This window comes from Bos indicus, chromosome 4, assembly GCF_029378745.1.
Source record: "Bos indicus isolate NIAB-ARS_2022 breed Sahiwal x Tharparkar chromosome 4, NIAB-ARS_B.indTharparkar_mat_pri_1.0, whole genome shotgun sequence".
In the NCBI taxonomy this organism is placed as follows: Eukaryota; Metazoa; Chordata; class Mammalia; order Artiodactyla; family Bovidae; genus Bos; species Bos indicus.
Window position 1 is genome coordinate 63927332 of NC_091763.1, and position 16149 is coordinate 63943480.

The 16149-nt window shown below is 36.8% G+C and overlaps 1 protein-coding gene across 4 annotated transcripts in view; it reads right to left on the reverse strand.

The window, feature by feature from the left end:
• The window catches only part of BBS9 (Bardet-Biedl syndrome 9), a 478678-nt gene that overhangs the window by 331836 nt on the left and 130693 nt on the right, over nt 1–16149 (reverse strand). For 3 of the 4 annotated variants that reach the window (XR_011566256.1, XM_019958787.2, XM_019958784.2), the window contains exons 7-9: nt 11421–11505; nt 3460–3643; nt 2662–2791 (exon numbers count right to left, since the gene is read on the reverse strand). Coding sequence is in view for 3 of the 4 variants with exons in the window: in XM_019958787.2 (XP_019814346.2) it covers nt 2662–2791; nt 3460–3643; nt 11421–11505 (399 nt within the window). In the remaining variant the exon portion in view is untranslated. The remainder of the gene's footprint in view (nt 1–2661; nt 2792–3459; nt 3644–11420; nt 11506–16149) is intronic. The other variant, XM_070787856.1, reaches the window with a different exon arrangement.

The window sequence follows — 16149 nt, forward strand, 5'->3', positions numbered from 1 at the left end:
ACTTCTAAATACAGATATGCTATAGTTAAGTCAGTAACAATTTTTTTTAACTCTGCTAAAAATTACAATGAAATTCTTTCAAACAGTCTAACCCTATACTTTTACATTAAAGTCCATAAAAGTAAGAAAAATCTTCCAATGAATAATTAGAAATTATTACTGTGTATTAACTGGAAATCATGAATGGTAATAGTTGCACTTAATTATTTATAATTATGATCTTTAAAAAGCTATGAGAAACAGGAAGTTTCACTTACAAACACCTAAATTTAGGTCTGACAGACAAATTTTGAATATAAGCATCTTGCAGCACACAGTATATAAAAATTTGATTCCTCCCTCAAGATATTTTCGGTTATTATATGACCCTTGACTTGTAAGTTGCAACAGGACCAGAAACTATAAATTAACCATAAATATCCATGGAGAAACCATATCTCTGAGTTTCTGTGTGAGTATGGTAACTCTTAAAATAGGCACATCCCTTGTAAATACAAGTTACAAGTAAAATGTAAGTATTTCAGCTAAAGATGTTATCTCTATAAGGTCTTTCTACCCATTACTCTCCCATGGCCCACATACACACAAAAACCACAAGGAGTCTGTAGTATTTAAAGATACTGGCTCCTAGGGGCGTTGAGACTCTAAGCCAGGAAGGGTCACACACCCACCAGTGTGAATCTGTGTTCTTGCACCTGAGCCGTCACTTGGGGGCCAAACAGAACAGCTCTTGAGTGGATACATGAACTGCTGCAAGAATTATCTCCCAGGAGAGAAATACTTGATACTGCCCTGCTGGCAAGATATTTTTCCTGCTCTAAATCCTTGTAAGTAAAACTGATATAAAATGTCTGGTGAATCTGAGTGTTTGGTTGAACTTAAAAGACCATCTGGTAGACTTTGAAAAATCTAACCTCAAGATTTTAAATTTTTCTTCAGACACAAAAGAACTGTAATTTGGGTTAAGTGCACAGTATTTTCTCATAAAATATGAGAAGCAATTTCTTTTTAAAATATTCAATGTTTTCAAAACATTGTTTTCATTTTTCCAATATGTAAGCTTCAGATTAACCATTAATATAAATATAAAGGCCTTTCATAGAGCCTCCACAGTAATATTCTACATTCAGCCTCTTAAATTGGGGGGGATTAGTCACACTGATCAAATACTATGAGCATCACTGACAAATTCTCCATATGGTTTTTAAACATTCAATAAAATTACCTAAATAAGCAGAACTGAATAGATCTGGGAATCCATGAAGCTTTATAGAGAGTTGGTTTTTATACATTTATCGAGATTTTTAATTCTAAACATAATCTGAGATGCTAAAGAGTTTGTCAAGATCTTGCCTCATATACTGACAAACTATTGCTATTTTTCATAGATTTTGTAGAGTTCATATTAAGACACGAATTTTGTCTTTTATTTTAAATGCAAAAAAGTGAAAGTAAAAGTGAAGTCGTTCAGTCGTGTCCAACTCTTTGCAACCCCATGGACTGTAGCCCACCAGCTTCCTCTGTCCATGAGATTTCCCAGGCAAAAATACTATAGTGGGTTGCCATTTCCTTCTCCAGAGGATCTTCCCGAACCAGGGATCGAACCCAGGTCTCCCGTGTTGTAGGCAGACACTTTACCATCTGGGCCACCAGGGAAGCCTAAGGCCCCCATTTAAAACTTAAGCTGTCTGGCTTCCTCCTGGCACCATCAGGAGAAACTGCTGCCCTAACATCTAACCCTGCCCCCTACATGCAGCAGGACTGTACCCAGATTTCCATCCCATTACTAAAGTTCATCCCTTTATGTCTCAGTGGCTTTTTCTTTTAAAGGATCTTTACTAAAAAATAAACTTAACTCAGCACTCTGTTATGACCTAGAGGGCTGGGATGGGGTGGGGGTTGGGGGACGGAGGTTCTGGGGGGAGGGGATATATATGTAGACATACAGCTGGTTCACTTCGTTGTACAACAGAAACTAACACAACGCTGTAAAGCAATTATACTCCAATTTAAAAAAGTGAAAAAAAATCGACACTGTCTTAAACACATAATCATTAGCAATTCCGCACCATTTGACACAGTAAGTTCTGAAACAAGCCTTGAAGTGCAACATCCTCACAGTCTAATAATAAGTGATCTCTAAATGGGATTCATTAAATGCTTAAAGAAATCCTCTTCTATTTTAAAGAAATTATCTATCAGGTAAACTATTTTCTTGAAATCTTAAATTTATAAAAAATACCTTGCTAGAGATGATTAAAGGTGCTAATTAAAGCTTTTTTATATTCTCCTTTTCTAATAAAGACTTTCCTGGTGGCTCAGACAGTAAAGCGTCTGCCTACAATGCAGGAGACCTGGGTTCGATCCCTGGGTTGGGAAGATCCTCTGGAGAAGGAAATGGCAACCCACTCCAGTACTCTTACCTGGAAAATCCCATGGATGGAGGAGCATGGTAGGCTACAGTCCAAGGGGTCTCAAAGAGTCAGACATGACTGATTGAATTCACTTTCACTTTCTTTCTAATAAAATTTATATTTTAAATTATCTTCATTGTTGACATTCAACATCACTTGCCATTTTTTAGTAAAATCATTTGCCATTGTTTCATAAAACTTCTAGTGAATTCCTTGATTAAGATACTCTTTAAATTAAACCACTTACTGTAAACAGCCCACTCTTACTGCTACAGGAACATGGGGAAGTTGAGTGGCCCATTTCAGTGTCACATCTTGATAAATATGCAACATATTATTATGGTTTCCAATCAAAGTATTTATTGTTCCTTCAGAAACTATGGATGGAAGATAGAAAAAGAACAGTAAGAAAAAAATCATTTTCAACAGTTTTTACATTCCTTTTAGAGGATTTATGATACAAATTAATTGTAATATCTTGACTTAATGCATAAAGATTTTAAATAATAAAACATTGTTTTTCAATTTCAAGGTACCAGTACCAAAAAAAATTTTAATCATTTATAAATATATAAAAACTATATATATAACTAGAGAAACTATAACTAGAGTGGCCAACATTTTTGCACTTTATCTAAAAAGGATGAACTTGATTAAAATATTTAACATATTTAAGCTATTGATTTACTAGACATTCACTACAGACAAGTTATTCTATGAGTCATTACTATGCTCGTTTCTCCTTGTAAAAGAGTCTGATGTTCTCTTGGAAGCATTTGAATAGCCACATCTTGGAAAGCATTATTATATACCTGAGGCCAATTCTACAAGTCATTTTGTACAAAGTAAAATGACTGACAAAACCAAATGTGTGCTTTATATCAAACCTCTATTCAAACTTTAAAAGCTAAAATTTCCATTACATGTTCAGTATAAAACTATTTTCCTAGTTCTTTAAAATATATGTTAGTGACTTGGGCTTTTTCTGGTGTATATAACACAGTAATGACATATGGAAAAGATAAAAGAAAATCTTTCTACACACCTGAGCAATATGGGAGAAAACAACTTGGGCTATAATCAAGTTTCTTCATAAATTGGATTTGTCCATTATCCTTAAGGCAAAAAAAGTTTCTCTCACCAAGAACAAAAACAGAAGATGCTGACTGAATGAAAGACACAATACATATATCAATGGCTTGCTCTCCAATATTTAGAGTCCAATCTACCTGCAAAGGAAAACTTATGATCAACTGGGTTGCTAAAAGTATAACATTTCATTCATTTTGATATTAATACAATTAAGAAATGCTTTACAAAAAAGCAGGCATAAAGATTAATCCTCATTCATTTTTTTCTATTTCCATATTTCTGATATTTTGTAGACTCTAGTATTTTGCCCCTTTCACCATGTGATATAACAAACTGTGGAAAGTTCTTAAAGATATGGGAATACCAGACCACTTGACCTGCCTCCCGAGAAATCTGTATGCAGATCAAGAAGCAACAGTTAGAAGCGGACACAGAACAATAGACTGGTTCCAAATCAGGAAAAGAGTACATCAAGGCTGTATATTGTCACTCTGCTTATTTAACTTATATGCAGAGTACATCATACGAAATGCCAGGCTGGATGAAGCACAACATGGAATCAGGATTGCCACGAGAAATATCAATATATGCAGATGACACCATCCTTATGGCAGAAAGCAAAGAACTAAAGAGCCTGTTGATGAAAGTGAAAGAGGAGAGTGAAAAAGTTGGCTTAAAACTCAACATTCAGAAAACTAAGATCATGGCATCCGGTCCTATCACTTCATGGCAAATAGATGGGAAAACAATGGAAACAGTGATAGACATTATTTTGGGGGGCTCCAGAATCACTGCAGATGGTGACTGCAGCCATGAAATTAAAAGATGCTTGCTACTTGGAAGAAAAGCTATGACCACCATAGATAGCATATTAAGAAGCAGAGACATTACTTTGCCCACCAAGGTCCATCTGGTCAAGGCTATAGTTTTTCCAGTGGTCAAGTATGGATGTGAGAGTTGGACTATAAAGAAAACTGAGCACCGAAGAATTGATGCTTTTGAACAGTGGCACCACAGTTCAAGACTGTGATGACTGTGAAGACTCTTGAGAGTACCTTGGACTGCAAGGAGATCTAACCAGTCCATCCTAAAGGAAATCAGTCCTTAATATTCATTGGAAGGACCGATGCTGAAGCTGAAACTCCAATACTTTGACCACCTGACACTAAGAGCCGACTCATTGGAAAAAACGCTGATGCTGGGAAAGATTGAAGGCAGGAGGAGAAGGGGATGACAGAAGATAAGATGGTTGGATGGCATCACTGACTCTATGGACATGAGTTTGAGTAAGCTCTGAGAGTTGATGATGGACAGGAAAGCCTGGTGTGCTGCAGTCCATGGGATCACAAATAGTTCGATACGACTGAGCAACTTAACTGAGCTGAACTAAACCATGTGGTATTAACTATTCAGCAATTCAAACACTCATATAAGTATAATCAAGGAAGTGAAGATCTGTATGTTGAAAACTATAAAACATTGACAAAATAAATTGAAGAGTAAAAATAAAAAGATATGCCATATTCATGGATTAGAAGAATATCCTTAAAATGTCCATACTACTCAAAGTGATCTACAAATGCAAATCCCTATCAAAATTACAAAGGCATTTTTCACAGAAACAGAAAAAATGTGCAAAATCCATGTGAACTTACAAGACACAAAATAGCCAAAACAATCTTGAGCAAAAAGAACAAAGCTGGAAGCATCATATTACCTGACTTCAAAATACACTACAAAACTATTCTAATCAAAACAGCATGGAACTGTCATTAAAAAAAAAAAAAAAAAAAACATCTAGACCAATGGAACAGAACAGGGAGCTGAGAAATAAAACTCTGCGTTTATAGTCAACTCGTTCAACAATGGTACCAAGAACATACAATGCAGAATAGGGCAGTATCTTCAAAAAATGGTGTTGGTAAACTTGATATCCACATGCAGAGGAATGGAAATGAACCCGTATCTCACACTATATACAAAAACCAATTCAAAATAGATTAAAGACTTAAATATAAGAACTAAAGCTGTAAAATCATTAGAAGAAACACAGGGAAAAGCTCAATGACTTTTCAGATATGACCTCAAAAGTAGAGGTCATATCTGATAGATAAAATAGACAAAGGGGATTTCACCAAACTAAAAAGCTTCTACAGGGGGAAAAAAAAAAAGAGAGAGAAAGCTTATTATGGGATTATATGAAATCATATATGTGAACATTACATCTACTATGGAAAACAATATGGAGATTCCTCAAAAAATTAAAAACAGAACTACCATGATCCAGCAATCCCACTTCTGGGTATGTATCCAAAGGAAGTGAAAACAGAATATTGAGGAGATATCTGCCATCCCATGTTCATTGTAGCATGATTTGCAATAGCCAAAACATGAAATCAACCTAACTTCCAATGATGGATGAATGGTTAAAGAAAACTTGATACAGGAAGGGCTGATGCTGAGGCTGAAACTCCAACACTTTGGCCACCTGGCACGAAGAGCTGACTCATTTGAAAAGACCCTGATGCTAGGAAAGATTGAAGGCAGGAGGAGAGGGGGTGACGGAGATGACTGGATGGCATCACTGACTCAATGGACATGAGTTTGAGCAAGTTCCAGGAGTTGGTGATGGACAGGGAAGCCTGGCGTGCTGCAGCCCATGGGATCACGAAGAGTCAGACACAACTGAGTGACTGAACTGAATTGAAAATGAAAAAAGTCCTGCCATTTACAATAACATGGATGAACCTGGAGGACATTAGGCTAAGTGAAATAAGTCAAGCTCAGAAAAATGAATACTGCATGGCCTCGCTTGTCTGTGGAATCTAAAAAAGTCCAAATAATAGAAGCAGAGAGTAGAATTTGGGGCTTCCATGGCCTGGGGTATGGGAAACATGAGGATATACTGGTCAAGGGGTACAAAGTTTCAGTTATGCAGGATGAATTAGTTCTGAAGATCTAACGTACATGTAGTTATAATACTGTATTGTATACTCCAAATTTGTTGAGAGATCTTAATGATCCTACCACAAATACACAAACACACACACATATATATATGTATATACACATGAGGAGACAAATAAGTTAATTTGCTTAGTTCTGGCAATCATTTTGCAATTTATACCTATTTCAAAACATCTCACAGTACACAGTAGGTTTACATAATTTTATTTGTCAATTATACTTCAATAACGCTACAGAGAAAAAAGGCAGGTAGAGAAGAGGGTGAAAGAATATTGTATGTAAAATGAGCTGCTTGTATAAAGGTCCTGTCAGGAAGCGGAGGGTCCATGGCTTATTGAAAAAAAATACACATAAAGAATATATGTGCTCCACTGAAATTTTTCCATAAGAAAGCTGTTGCATTTATTTTTCAAATCAAATTTAAAAACCAGCAAAACCTATAGTCAAACTGCTATAAGTATGTTTTTATATAGAAACAATTTTGAAAATATCAATATGCATATATAGAGCAGTTGTCAAGCTACTCTAGTAGTATAGACAGGATCCTCTATACATAAGAGCTCCTCCAGGGTATCTTCATCTCTCAGAACATGGTCAATGTTTAATGTTTCTTAAAATAATGAAGGAATGAATGTAAAATGGACATATAAAGAAAAAATCAGTCCCCAATCAATTATTGTTTCTAAATAAAAGAAAACATACAGGAGCAAAGACATACTATTTTGAAAAGCTTTGGATGATAGGCATATATTGTAAACAGCAGTGACAGTGAGATGAATGTACAAAAGCATCTGGACAAAGAGGAGGTAAGATTACCCTCAAAGTTAGGCTTTGAAGCAAGAATCAAGAATCAACAAATGAAAGGGTGGAAAGTCACATTAAAGATACATATAAATTTCATGCCATCCAAAAAATGATTTAGGTATTAATCAATCTACTTTAGGATTAAAGTATCTGAAAGAAGGTATGAAATCTAAATGGGACTAGTCAAAGAGGCAAATATCATCAGCGTGTATATAAGAAGAATCTGGAATAGAGGGATATCACAGGGCATATCGGCATTTATGCACATTTATGCATCAGATTATCTTCATCTAAACTAGGATTCAACACCAAATCATTTGACAACAACAAAAAAAATTTTTTTTAGACAAATCATTCAGGCTTTCCTGGTAGTTCAGTGATAAAAGAATCCACCTATCAATGAAGGAGACACAGGTTTGATCCCTGGACCAGGAAGATCCCACATACTAAGGAGCAACTAAGTTTGTGCGCCACAACTATTGAGCCTGTGTTCTAGAGCCCCAGAACTCTAACTACTGCGCCTACGTGATGCACTGAAGCCCATGCATCCTAGAGCCCAGGCTCCACAGCAAGAGAAGCCACCGCAATGAGAAGCCCTCCCACCGCAACTAAACAGTAGCCCCCACTCGCTGCAACTAGAGGAAAGCCTGCACAGCAAGGAAGACCCAGCACAGCCAAAAATAAAAACGTATTTTTTTAAAAACATAAATTATTCAATTATCACTTAGTTCAAGTGTAGTTCACCTATGCAGAGATTCCTCTGAAAAAAGGACATGACATCAAGTCCTAAGGTAGTTACATTTCTCATTACAATTTAATAGACTTGCATTCTAGCATTATTTGTCAGCACTTGTAACTCAGGCTGATGTGTCCCTGACTCTGAGAGATGACAATTCATTCAGAATGGATAAGCAGAGTTTCTGAGGCCACAGGCTGCGATCCAGCCACTAAACACTTTCAGTTCACTAGGTACGGAGTGCCACTCTTTGCAAACTTCCCTTAAGAAATATACCACATTCTAAATTAATGAGTCTCAAAATGCACAGTAGTTTACTAAGAACAATTATTTTAAAATCCTTCCACTTCCAGCCATGATACAGTAACAGGAAAAAAATTCTACTGTCCCGCCTGAAACAACCACAACATGGACAAAATGTTTGAAACAACCATTTGTGAGGCATCGGATATCAGAAAAAAAGGGACAGCAATCCCTTGAAAACAGAAAACAAATGAGGTGAGTGGAATAACTGCCCCAGCCATGAGAGAGTTTTTAGGCCATGGGACAGGGAGAAGAAACCCAGGCAAAGCCCACAAGGCCCCCTGGGTTGAGGAGATGAGTGCTAACAGTTGAGAGAAACCAAGGCAGCTGGAGTTCCCAAGACAGCATGCTCAAAAAGAGAGAGCAACACAAGGACAGGACTCTGAGACCTCTTAAGAATTCTCTCAGATATTCAGTTGAGTACTTATCAGCACATTTATGTAGAAAATTACTCAAAGCCAGGGAAAGAACCACCCAAAAGGATTAGCGGTAACAGCGCCCAGCATTTACACAGGGCCTGGAATACTGCCTGTGCTCACAAGCCAGACTGGAACACCTCATAATTCACAGGGCGTTGGAAAGAACATTCAGAAGGGCAGTACCTCAGGAGGGGGTACAAGTAGCTCCAGAATGAGCACTGCTCTGGTCCCAACTAACAAGACTTAAAAGCAAGACCAAAAAGGATCAGACTGTTTCCAAGTAACTTAACTGTCTTCCAGGCCGAAGCTCAAAAAGATTTATAGAAATACAAAAGTATGTAGCTTGGAACAAAGTAAAACTGACTATATCCTGCTGCTGCTGCTAAGTCACTTCAGTCGTGCCCGACTCTGTGCAACCCCATAGACGGCAGCCCACCAGGCTCCCCCATCCCTGGGATACTCCAGGCAAGAACACTGGAGTGGGTTGCCATTTCCTTCTCCAATGCATGAAAGTGAAAAGTGAAAGTGAAGTCACTCAGTCGTGTCCAACTCTTCGCGACCCCATGGACTGCAGCCTACCAGGCTCCTCCATCCAATATCCTGGCATCTAATAAAAACTTAGACAGCAGCATAGAGACAGAACTCAAATCTGTTAAGAATCTTCTCAAATAAGCTGAGTACATATCAGCACATTCATGCAGAAAATTACTCAAAGCCAGGGAAAGAACCACCCAAAATGTGGTTTTTAGTAGTTTTAGTTTTTCTTTTTAATTATCAAGCATGTAAAGAAACAGGAAAATGTGATCCATAATGTAGAGATAAATAAACTGTATTACATACAGTTTATAATAATATACAGTTTATAATACTTATGTTAAATAAATTGTATCTATTTAATTTTAAAAGTATACAAGGAAGATATTTTTTAAAACACCTAAATTGAACTTGTAGAGATAGAAACTATACTAGACAGGAATTAATACCAGATTAGACATTACAGAAAAAATATTAGTGACCTTGAAAACACAGTAGTAGAGGTTATCCAAAATGAAATAGAAAAGAGAATTTTTTAACACAAAGAGCAAATCTGTGACCTGTAGGGTAACTTCAAGTAGCCTAAATGTATGTGTAACTGAGTGAGGAGGAGAAAAGATGGAGAACAGAAAAATATCTTTGAAGAATAGCTAACAATTTTTCTAAATTTCATGAAAACTATAAATTTACAAGTACACTAAGTTCACAAATCTATAAGCATCAAAAAAAGGAATGAAAGAAAACTATACAAAACACATTATAATCTAACTGCTCAAAAGAAGTGATACGAAAAAAAATCTGAAAAACACATGGAGGAAAAAGATATTGTGTACCAAGGAACCAAGATAAGATGAAAGATTTCTTATGGGAACAATGCAAGCTAGAAGATGGACGAGATCTCTGCTCCTAGAGGAGGAAGTCAAGATGGCAGAGTTGGAAGATGTAGAACCCACTTGCTGCATCAAACACAACAGACATACTTCCATATGTGGAACAATTCTCAGCAAAAAATAACTGGACACTGGCAGAGAGACTCCTGTACAAGCAAGGCTGAGAGAGAGATCCACATGTAATGAGGCAGCAAGGGAAGAGAAACCATCACCTGTACCCAAGGGAGAGGACTCAGAGGAGAAGAGAGATTTCACAGGCACAGATCCTCCCTGGGGAGTGAGCAGTTGGAGCTACATATTAGGCACCCCAGTCCTGGGGTCCTCCACAAAGAAGACGAGCCTCTTGGCTGGTTGGAGGGCTGGTAGGACTAACAGGAAGGCTGGGGAAAGCCTTCTGTTCCCGAAGGAGTGTGCACATGCTTGTTCACTCCTGAAACAGGGCAGAAAGTGCAGATCAGAACTTTGTGAGTAGTTGACTGGCTTTTCTCAACTGCCCATGAACAAACTGAATGTTCCAGCCCCACTTACGTCATACTGCAGCTCCACACTGGAGTGAGAGCCAACATGACCAAGGAAAGAACCCAGCCATGAGACACAAAGGCAGCTAAGACCCAAAGCAACGTCTAAGCAGGGAGGGGACAGTCATTATTGGTGCATATGCACAGGCAGCAGCACATCAGTCTCTTCAATAAGCAGTTCTGGGAATACTGGGCAGCTATATGTGAAAGAATGAGATTACAACATTTCATCACACCTTACACAAAAATAAACTCAGAATGGATTAAATATCTAAATACAAGTCCAAAAACCATAAAACTCAAACATTTTTTCTTCAAACTACTTTTCAAAGTTACCAAATTTTACTTGTGCACAAACTTAATCTTTGCAGGCTGTGAAAAATTTTCATCTTTTACTCATATTTCATCATGCATCTATACGAGTAGCAACTTTTTTGTCTATTAAAGGAATTTTTTAATTTTTGTTAGTTTTTAATCAATTCAGTTCAAAGTGACCCCATCTGGACATTTATAATCCTAGTGGCACAATTCTATAATCTGGTACATTGTGACCATGACTAGGCATGTGTCTCCATTGCTCAATAACAGCCAACTAAATTCTCTGATCACTGACATAACCTTAACACAGAAAATGGTTGAAATATACTTTTTTAATTTTTCTTCCCAGGAATTATTATTCTGAACTAACATCTGTGATCAGATATAACATTTCTAAAATTTTTATATATTTTAAAAGGCCTTACAACTAGTCTTTTTCCAGACCCATGTTTTTGTTGTTCAGTCTCTTGTCTTTTATCTGCATCCGTTGCAAAAGCAAGTACTTGGTATCTGTTTAAAAGATATGGAATAACTGTAAGTGACTTTATAGTTAAAATGTGTAAATTATTTTAAAAGCACATGATCTCAATATAATTAAATTTTTAAATATACATAATCTACAAATCTTATGTATCACATTCTCCTTGATTTTAAACATTGTAAAATTTAGTGAATTAACTTAGAAATGAATTCTACTGAATGACGACGAATTTGTACTGTGGCATAAGACTACGTAAAACTGTAATGACAAAGAAATTGTAAGCATATGTCCCAAAATTCAATATTGGGGAAAAGGCTCTGCCAAATGTCAAAGTATCTCCCATTAGAATTTTATGTGATAAATAACAATACTCAATAAAGATCCAGTACCAAAACCCAAAATAGAAAAAAATACAAATAATGCAAAACAACCAGATGAGTTATTGCAACCATACCCAAAAAAGTGGCAGTAGAAATTATTAATATCTGTAGACACCAGAGGGTCTGAGTTTAATTCCCAGCTGAACCATTAACTAGTTGAGAAAATTTTTGAAAATTAATCACTCTATGCCTTAATCTTTCTTATCTATAAAATGGGAATAATAATAATCTTAAGCATTATTAGAAGAATTTAAAAAATAATTTAAATGTCTGGTACTGTATCTGATATGGTTTCCCTGGTAGCTCAGCTGGTAAAGAATCCACTTGCAATGCAGGAGACCCCAGTTTGATTCCTGGGTCAGGAAGTTCCCTGGAGAAGGGATAGGCTACCACTCCAGGATTCTTGGGCTTCCCTGGTAGCTCAGACGGCAAAGAAGCTGACTGCATTTGGGAGACCTGGGTTCGACCCCTGGGTTGGGAAGATTCCCTAGAGAAGGACATAGCAACCCACTCCAGTATTCTTGCCTGGAGAATCCCCATGGACAGAGGAGCCTGGTGGGCTACAGTTCATGGGGTCACAAAGACTTGGACATGACTGAGCAACTAAGCACGGCACAATTTCTGATATACACTAGATACCCAGTTTTTGACTGACAGGTTGACAAATAGACAGATACAGATTTCTATGTACACAGAGATAAATCACCTAGTAATTTATCTTGTATGTAATAAGTTCTCAATAATGGATATTATGGACATTAGGACTTTCTATCAGTATTTTATTTCAACAGCAACATTTAATACAACATTGTAAATCAATTATAATAAAATAAAATAAATTTTTAAAAAATTGTAACATTTAGCTCAGAGCATCCTTCAAATCAACTGATAAATATCATTCAATTTACAAATTATTAATTTGGACAATAAAGTTTAAATTCCCTAATTTCCATTAATTTATGGTGTACTTTTAGAGTAATAATCCTACTCAAAATGAAGAAATTTTAGGCTCATAGATCCCTTTCCACTTTCTATAGTTAAGAGGAAAATTAGTAAAGAGATATATTCTGATAGCTCCTATTGTCTAAGAGGAAGATGTCTGATAGTGTAAACATCAGGGACCTTAATGAAGAAAGGCAATGTAGAATATCTAAATAAGCACTAAAATGTACACTAGTATTTCGATGTTATATACCAACTCGTATTCTATTTCAGTCAGCAATATTTCATTTGTAAAAAGCCTCCAATTTTCAGTGAATGAAGAATGACTATGAATTATGATAGATTTTACAGTACATTCATGAAAACCGGTCTTCCAGTTAATAAGAAAGCTTAATGCATATAAAGTTCATTCATTCAATAAACATATAGTAGGGATCTCACACAAGCCTTAACAAGAGGGAAAACTACTACATGACCTATATTCACCAGGACCTTCCAAAGTAGTTGAGGAGATTCATATATAATACAAACAAATAAGTGTAACTCAGAGTACACTGTGCTGACTGGTATGTACATAAGTACCAAAGGAATATGATGGCAGAAACAGGTAACATGGTTCTGTTAGGGGAAGCACACTGACTGAAACCGCCCACCCTGGCCAGGCACCATAGTAACCATTTGCATGAGTTGTTTTATGACAGGACGTCCTGATAAGGACCATGGAACTAATAAGCCACTACCAACCAGAAGAGTTCAGGAATGGTCAAAAGGAGACACCACATGTCCAACCACCTCCCAGAATCCCTCTCTCTGGCATGCATTTTGGTTGAACAAGGCGTGCACCACTTAGGAAGGACTCTGAGTCAGAAAGATTGGCTAGGAAGCTAATCCCATCACCATAAAACCCAAGACTTCGAGACATGTGGCAGAGCTGTTCTCCTGGGTTCCCTTACCCTACTGCTCTCCACTTGGGTGCCCTTTCCCAATAAAATCTCATGCTTTGTCAGCACATGTGTCTCCCCGGACAATTCATTTCCAAGTGTTAGACAAGAGCCCAGTTTCGGGGCCTGGAAGGGGTGCCCCCTCCTGCAACAGGTGGAGGAAATATGTATGTTCTTGGTATCAGTTAAGGAGGAGAAAGCTAGGTTTTGAAGAACGAGTGAAAACTCACCATGCTGTTAAAGACTAAGAAACATTATGGCAAAGCAAACAACACATGCAAAGGCATGCAGCAGTAAAAGAGACATCAAAGGCCATGGCAGGAGCTTAGGAGAGACGCCTGGCAGAGAGGAATAAGTCATAGGAAATGAGACCAAAAAAAAACGGTAGCAGGCTAAAGATCTCAACCTTGTAAAACCATGCTAAAAAATTCCATAGGCAGTTGCAGCAAATACCATCTGAGAATGACCTTCAATATCCCTAGGTCTTCAAAACTGCCAAATAATTACACCTCACGCTCTGACCAAATAGGATTCCTTTAGTCTTCCTGGTTCATGATAACAGAAATAGTGTGCACTGGTGAGGAAAACATCAGTCCAGAGCTGGTCCTAATGGACCAGCTCTAATGGACCAGTCCTAATGGATCTAACCTCAGGCAATAATTAACATAGGCAGTTCATTTCCTGCAGACACCAACCTACCAGAGGATATTATGGATATTAATGAGGGTGTTGCAAAAACCCAAAGCTTTTGAGCTGTTTGAAGCTTCTTATATAACTGTAGAGAGTTATTATTTCATCTGAGGCATAAGTGAACCCCTAAAGTGGTCTCATTAACATCAAAACAACATGCAGAGGCACAGCAGAATTCACTTCTGATTTCTAAATCCAGAACAGTTCTCTTCCTGTAAGACAGCTCAGAAGAGGATTTTATTACTAAACATAACTGGCAATAAATTTAGATGATGACAAACTTCCAATAGCATTTATTTTACAATTCTTTCTTAAGTTTGCTTAACTGGGATCAATAATGTACATGGAAATCTATTTCCAAAACTGAACAATTCCAAGCAGACTTGGAAATTCTGAAATAAAACACTTGGATATTTTTTCTTATCACTCAAGTGTTCAGTGCTATAAGCTAAAGAATAAAATTCCCTTATTAAAAGTGCTGAAAGAACAATCAGGTCCAATGTAAAAAAAATTTCATGAAAGACTGTCATACATATTTTTCAGAACAGAAAGGCACTAATCACAGATCCAGCAAGTCCAGGTGAACCATGGTATTTTTTGAACCAATAGTCACAAATGCTTAACAGGTCCCATAGAGCACCAATGACAAACTCAACCATATAATTTAGTGCTCTTCTGTATCACATCATAAAAACAGCAGCAAGTAACTAAAAGATGGATTGAGGTGTCACAGAAATACAAAAGTAAACCCTCCAAAATCATTTATTTTCAAATGAAAAATAGCTGTCACCTGAAAGCGTGCCAGGAGATTTGGGAACTTTGATAATTTTACCTGTAGAATTCTACCAGAATTGGAAGCTCTGGATACAAAGCATTACTATGTTCATTCCAACTATAGCTAAAACATTCTAGACTGTGCTAGTGAGAATCATTTTCACTGAAAGATTCCAGTAACAAAATAGAAGGTTTTCTCATAAACTTTTCATTCCTTCATTCATTAACATTTCATTAACATAATGTTAACATAACATTAACATTTCATTCCTTCATTCATTAACAAGTAGATCTTGTTAAACATCTACTTTAAAAGAATAGACATCAGAAAGGCCCATCAAAGTCTAGATTAGAGATAACAAAAACAGAAATCCAACTGGAAAGATAAAGACCTGAATGTCAATCAGAATGCGAAGCAAGAGCTGAGTAAGAGGGGAAAAAAGTAGATAGATCATGATTTATTGCCTAAATCTGACAAGGAAAGAAAGAGAAAAATAAAAGACGGTCCAAGTTGGCAAAAACATGGCCAAGGGAATGGCCATAGGCCCCTTCTCTACCAAAAAAAAAAAAAAAAAAGCAGGTCTCTCACTTTCAAAGAAAAACAACATTCAAAGTATGTCCCTGAATTAGAAGCACCTGGAGCATGTATTTGTAATGATTTCTGGATCTTTTTCCCAAACCTACTAAATCAAGATCTACAGGGTTGGGGCTTGAGAATCAGCAAACATACATTTTATAAAAGGAGGCCCAGATGATTCTTATGTACACTAAAGTTTGAGACTCATAGCCTTCTCCAGTTCCTCTCTGAACATAACTGATCTGTATTCAAATTAATTATCAATATCAAAAATGAAGATGAGTTATGTCTTAAAAGCCTTTTATATTGACTGATTATATTTTTAACTGATTATAGATTTAACGAAGCCTCCAAAGACCAAAACTACAG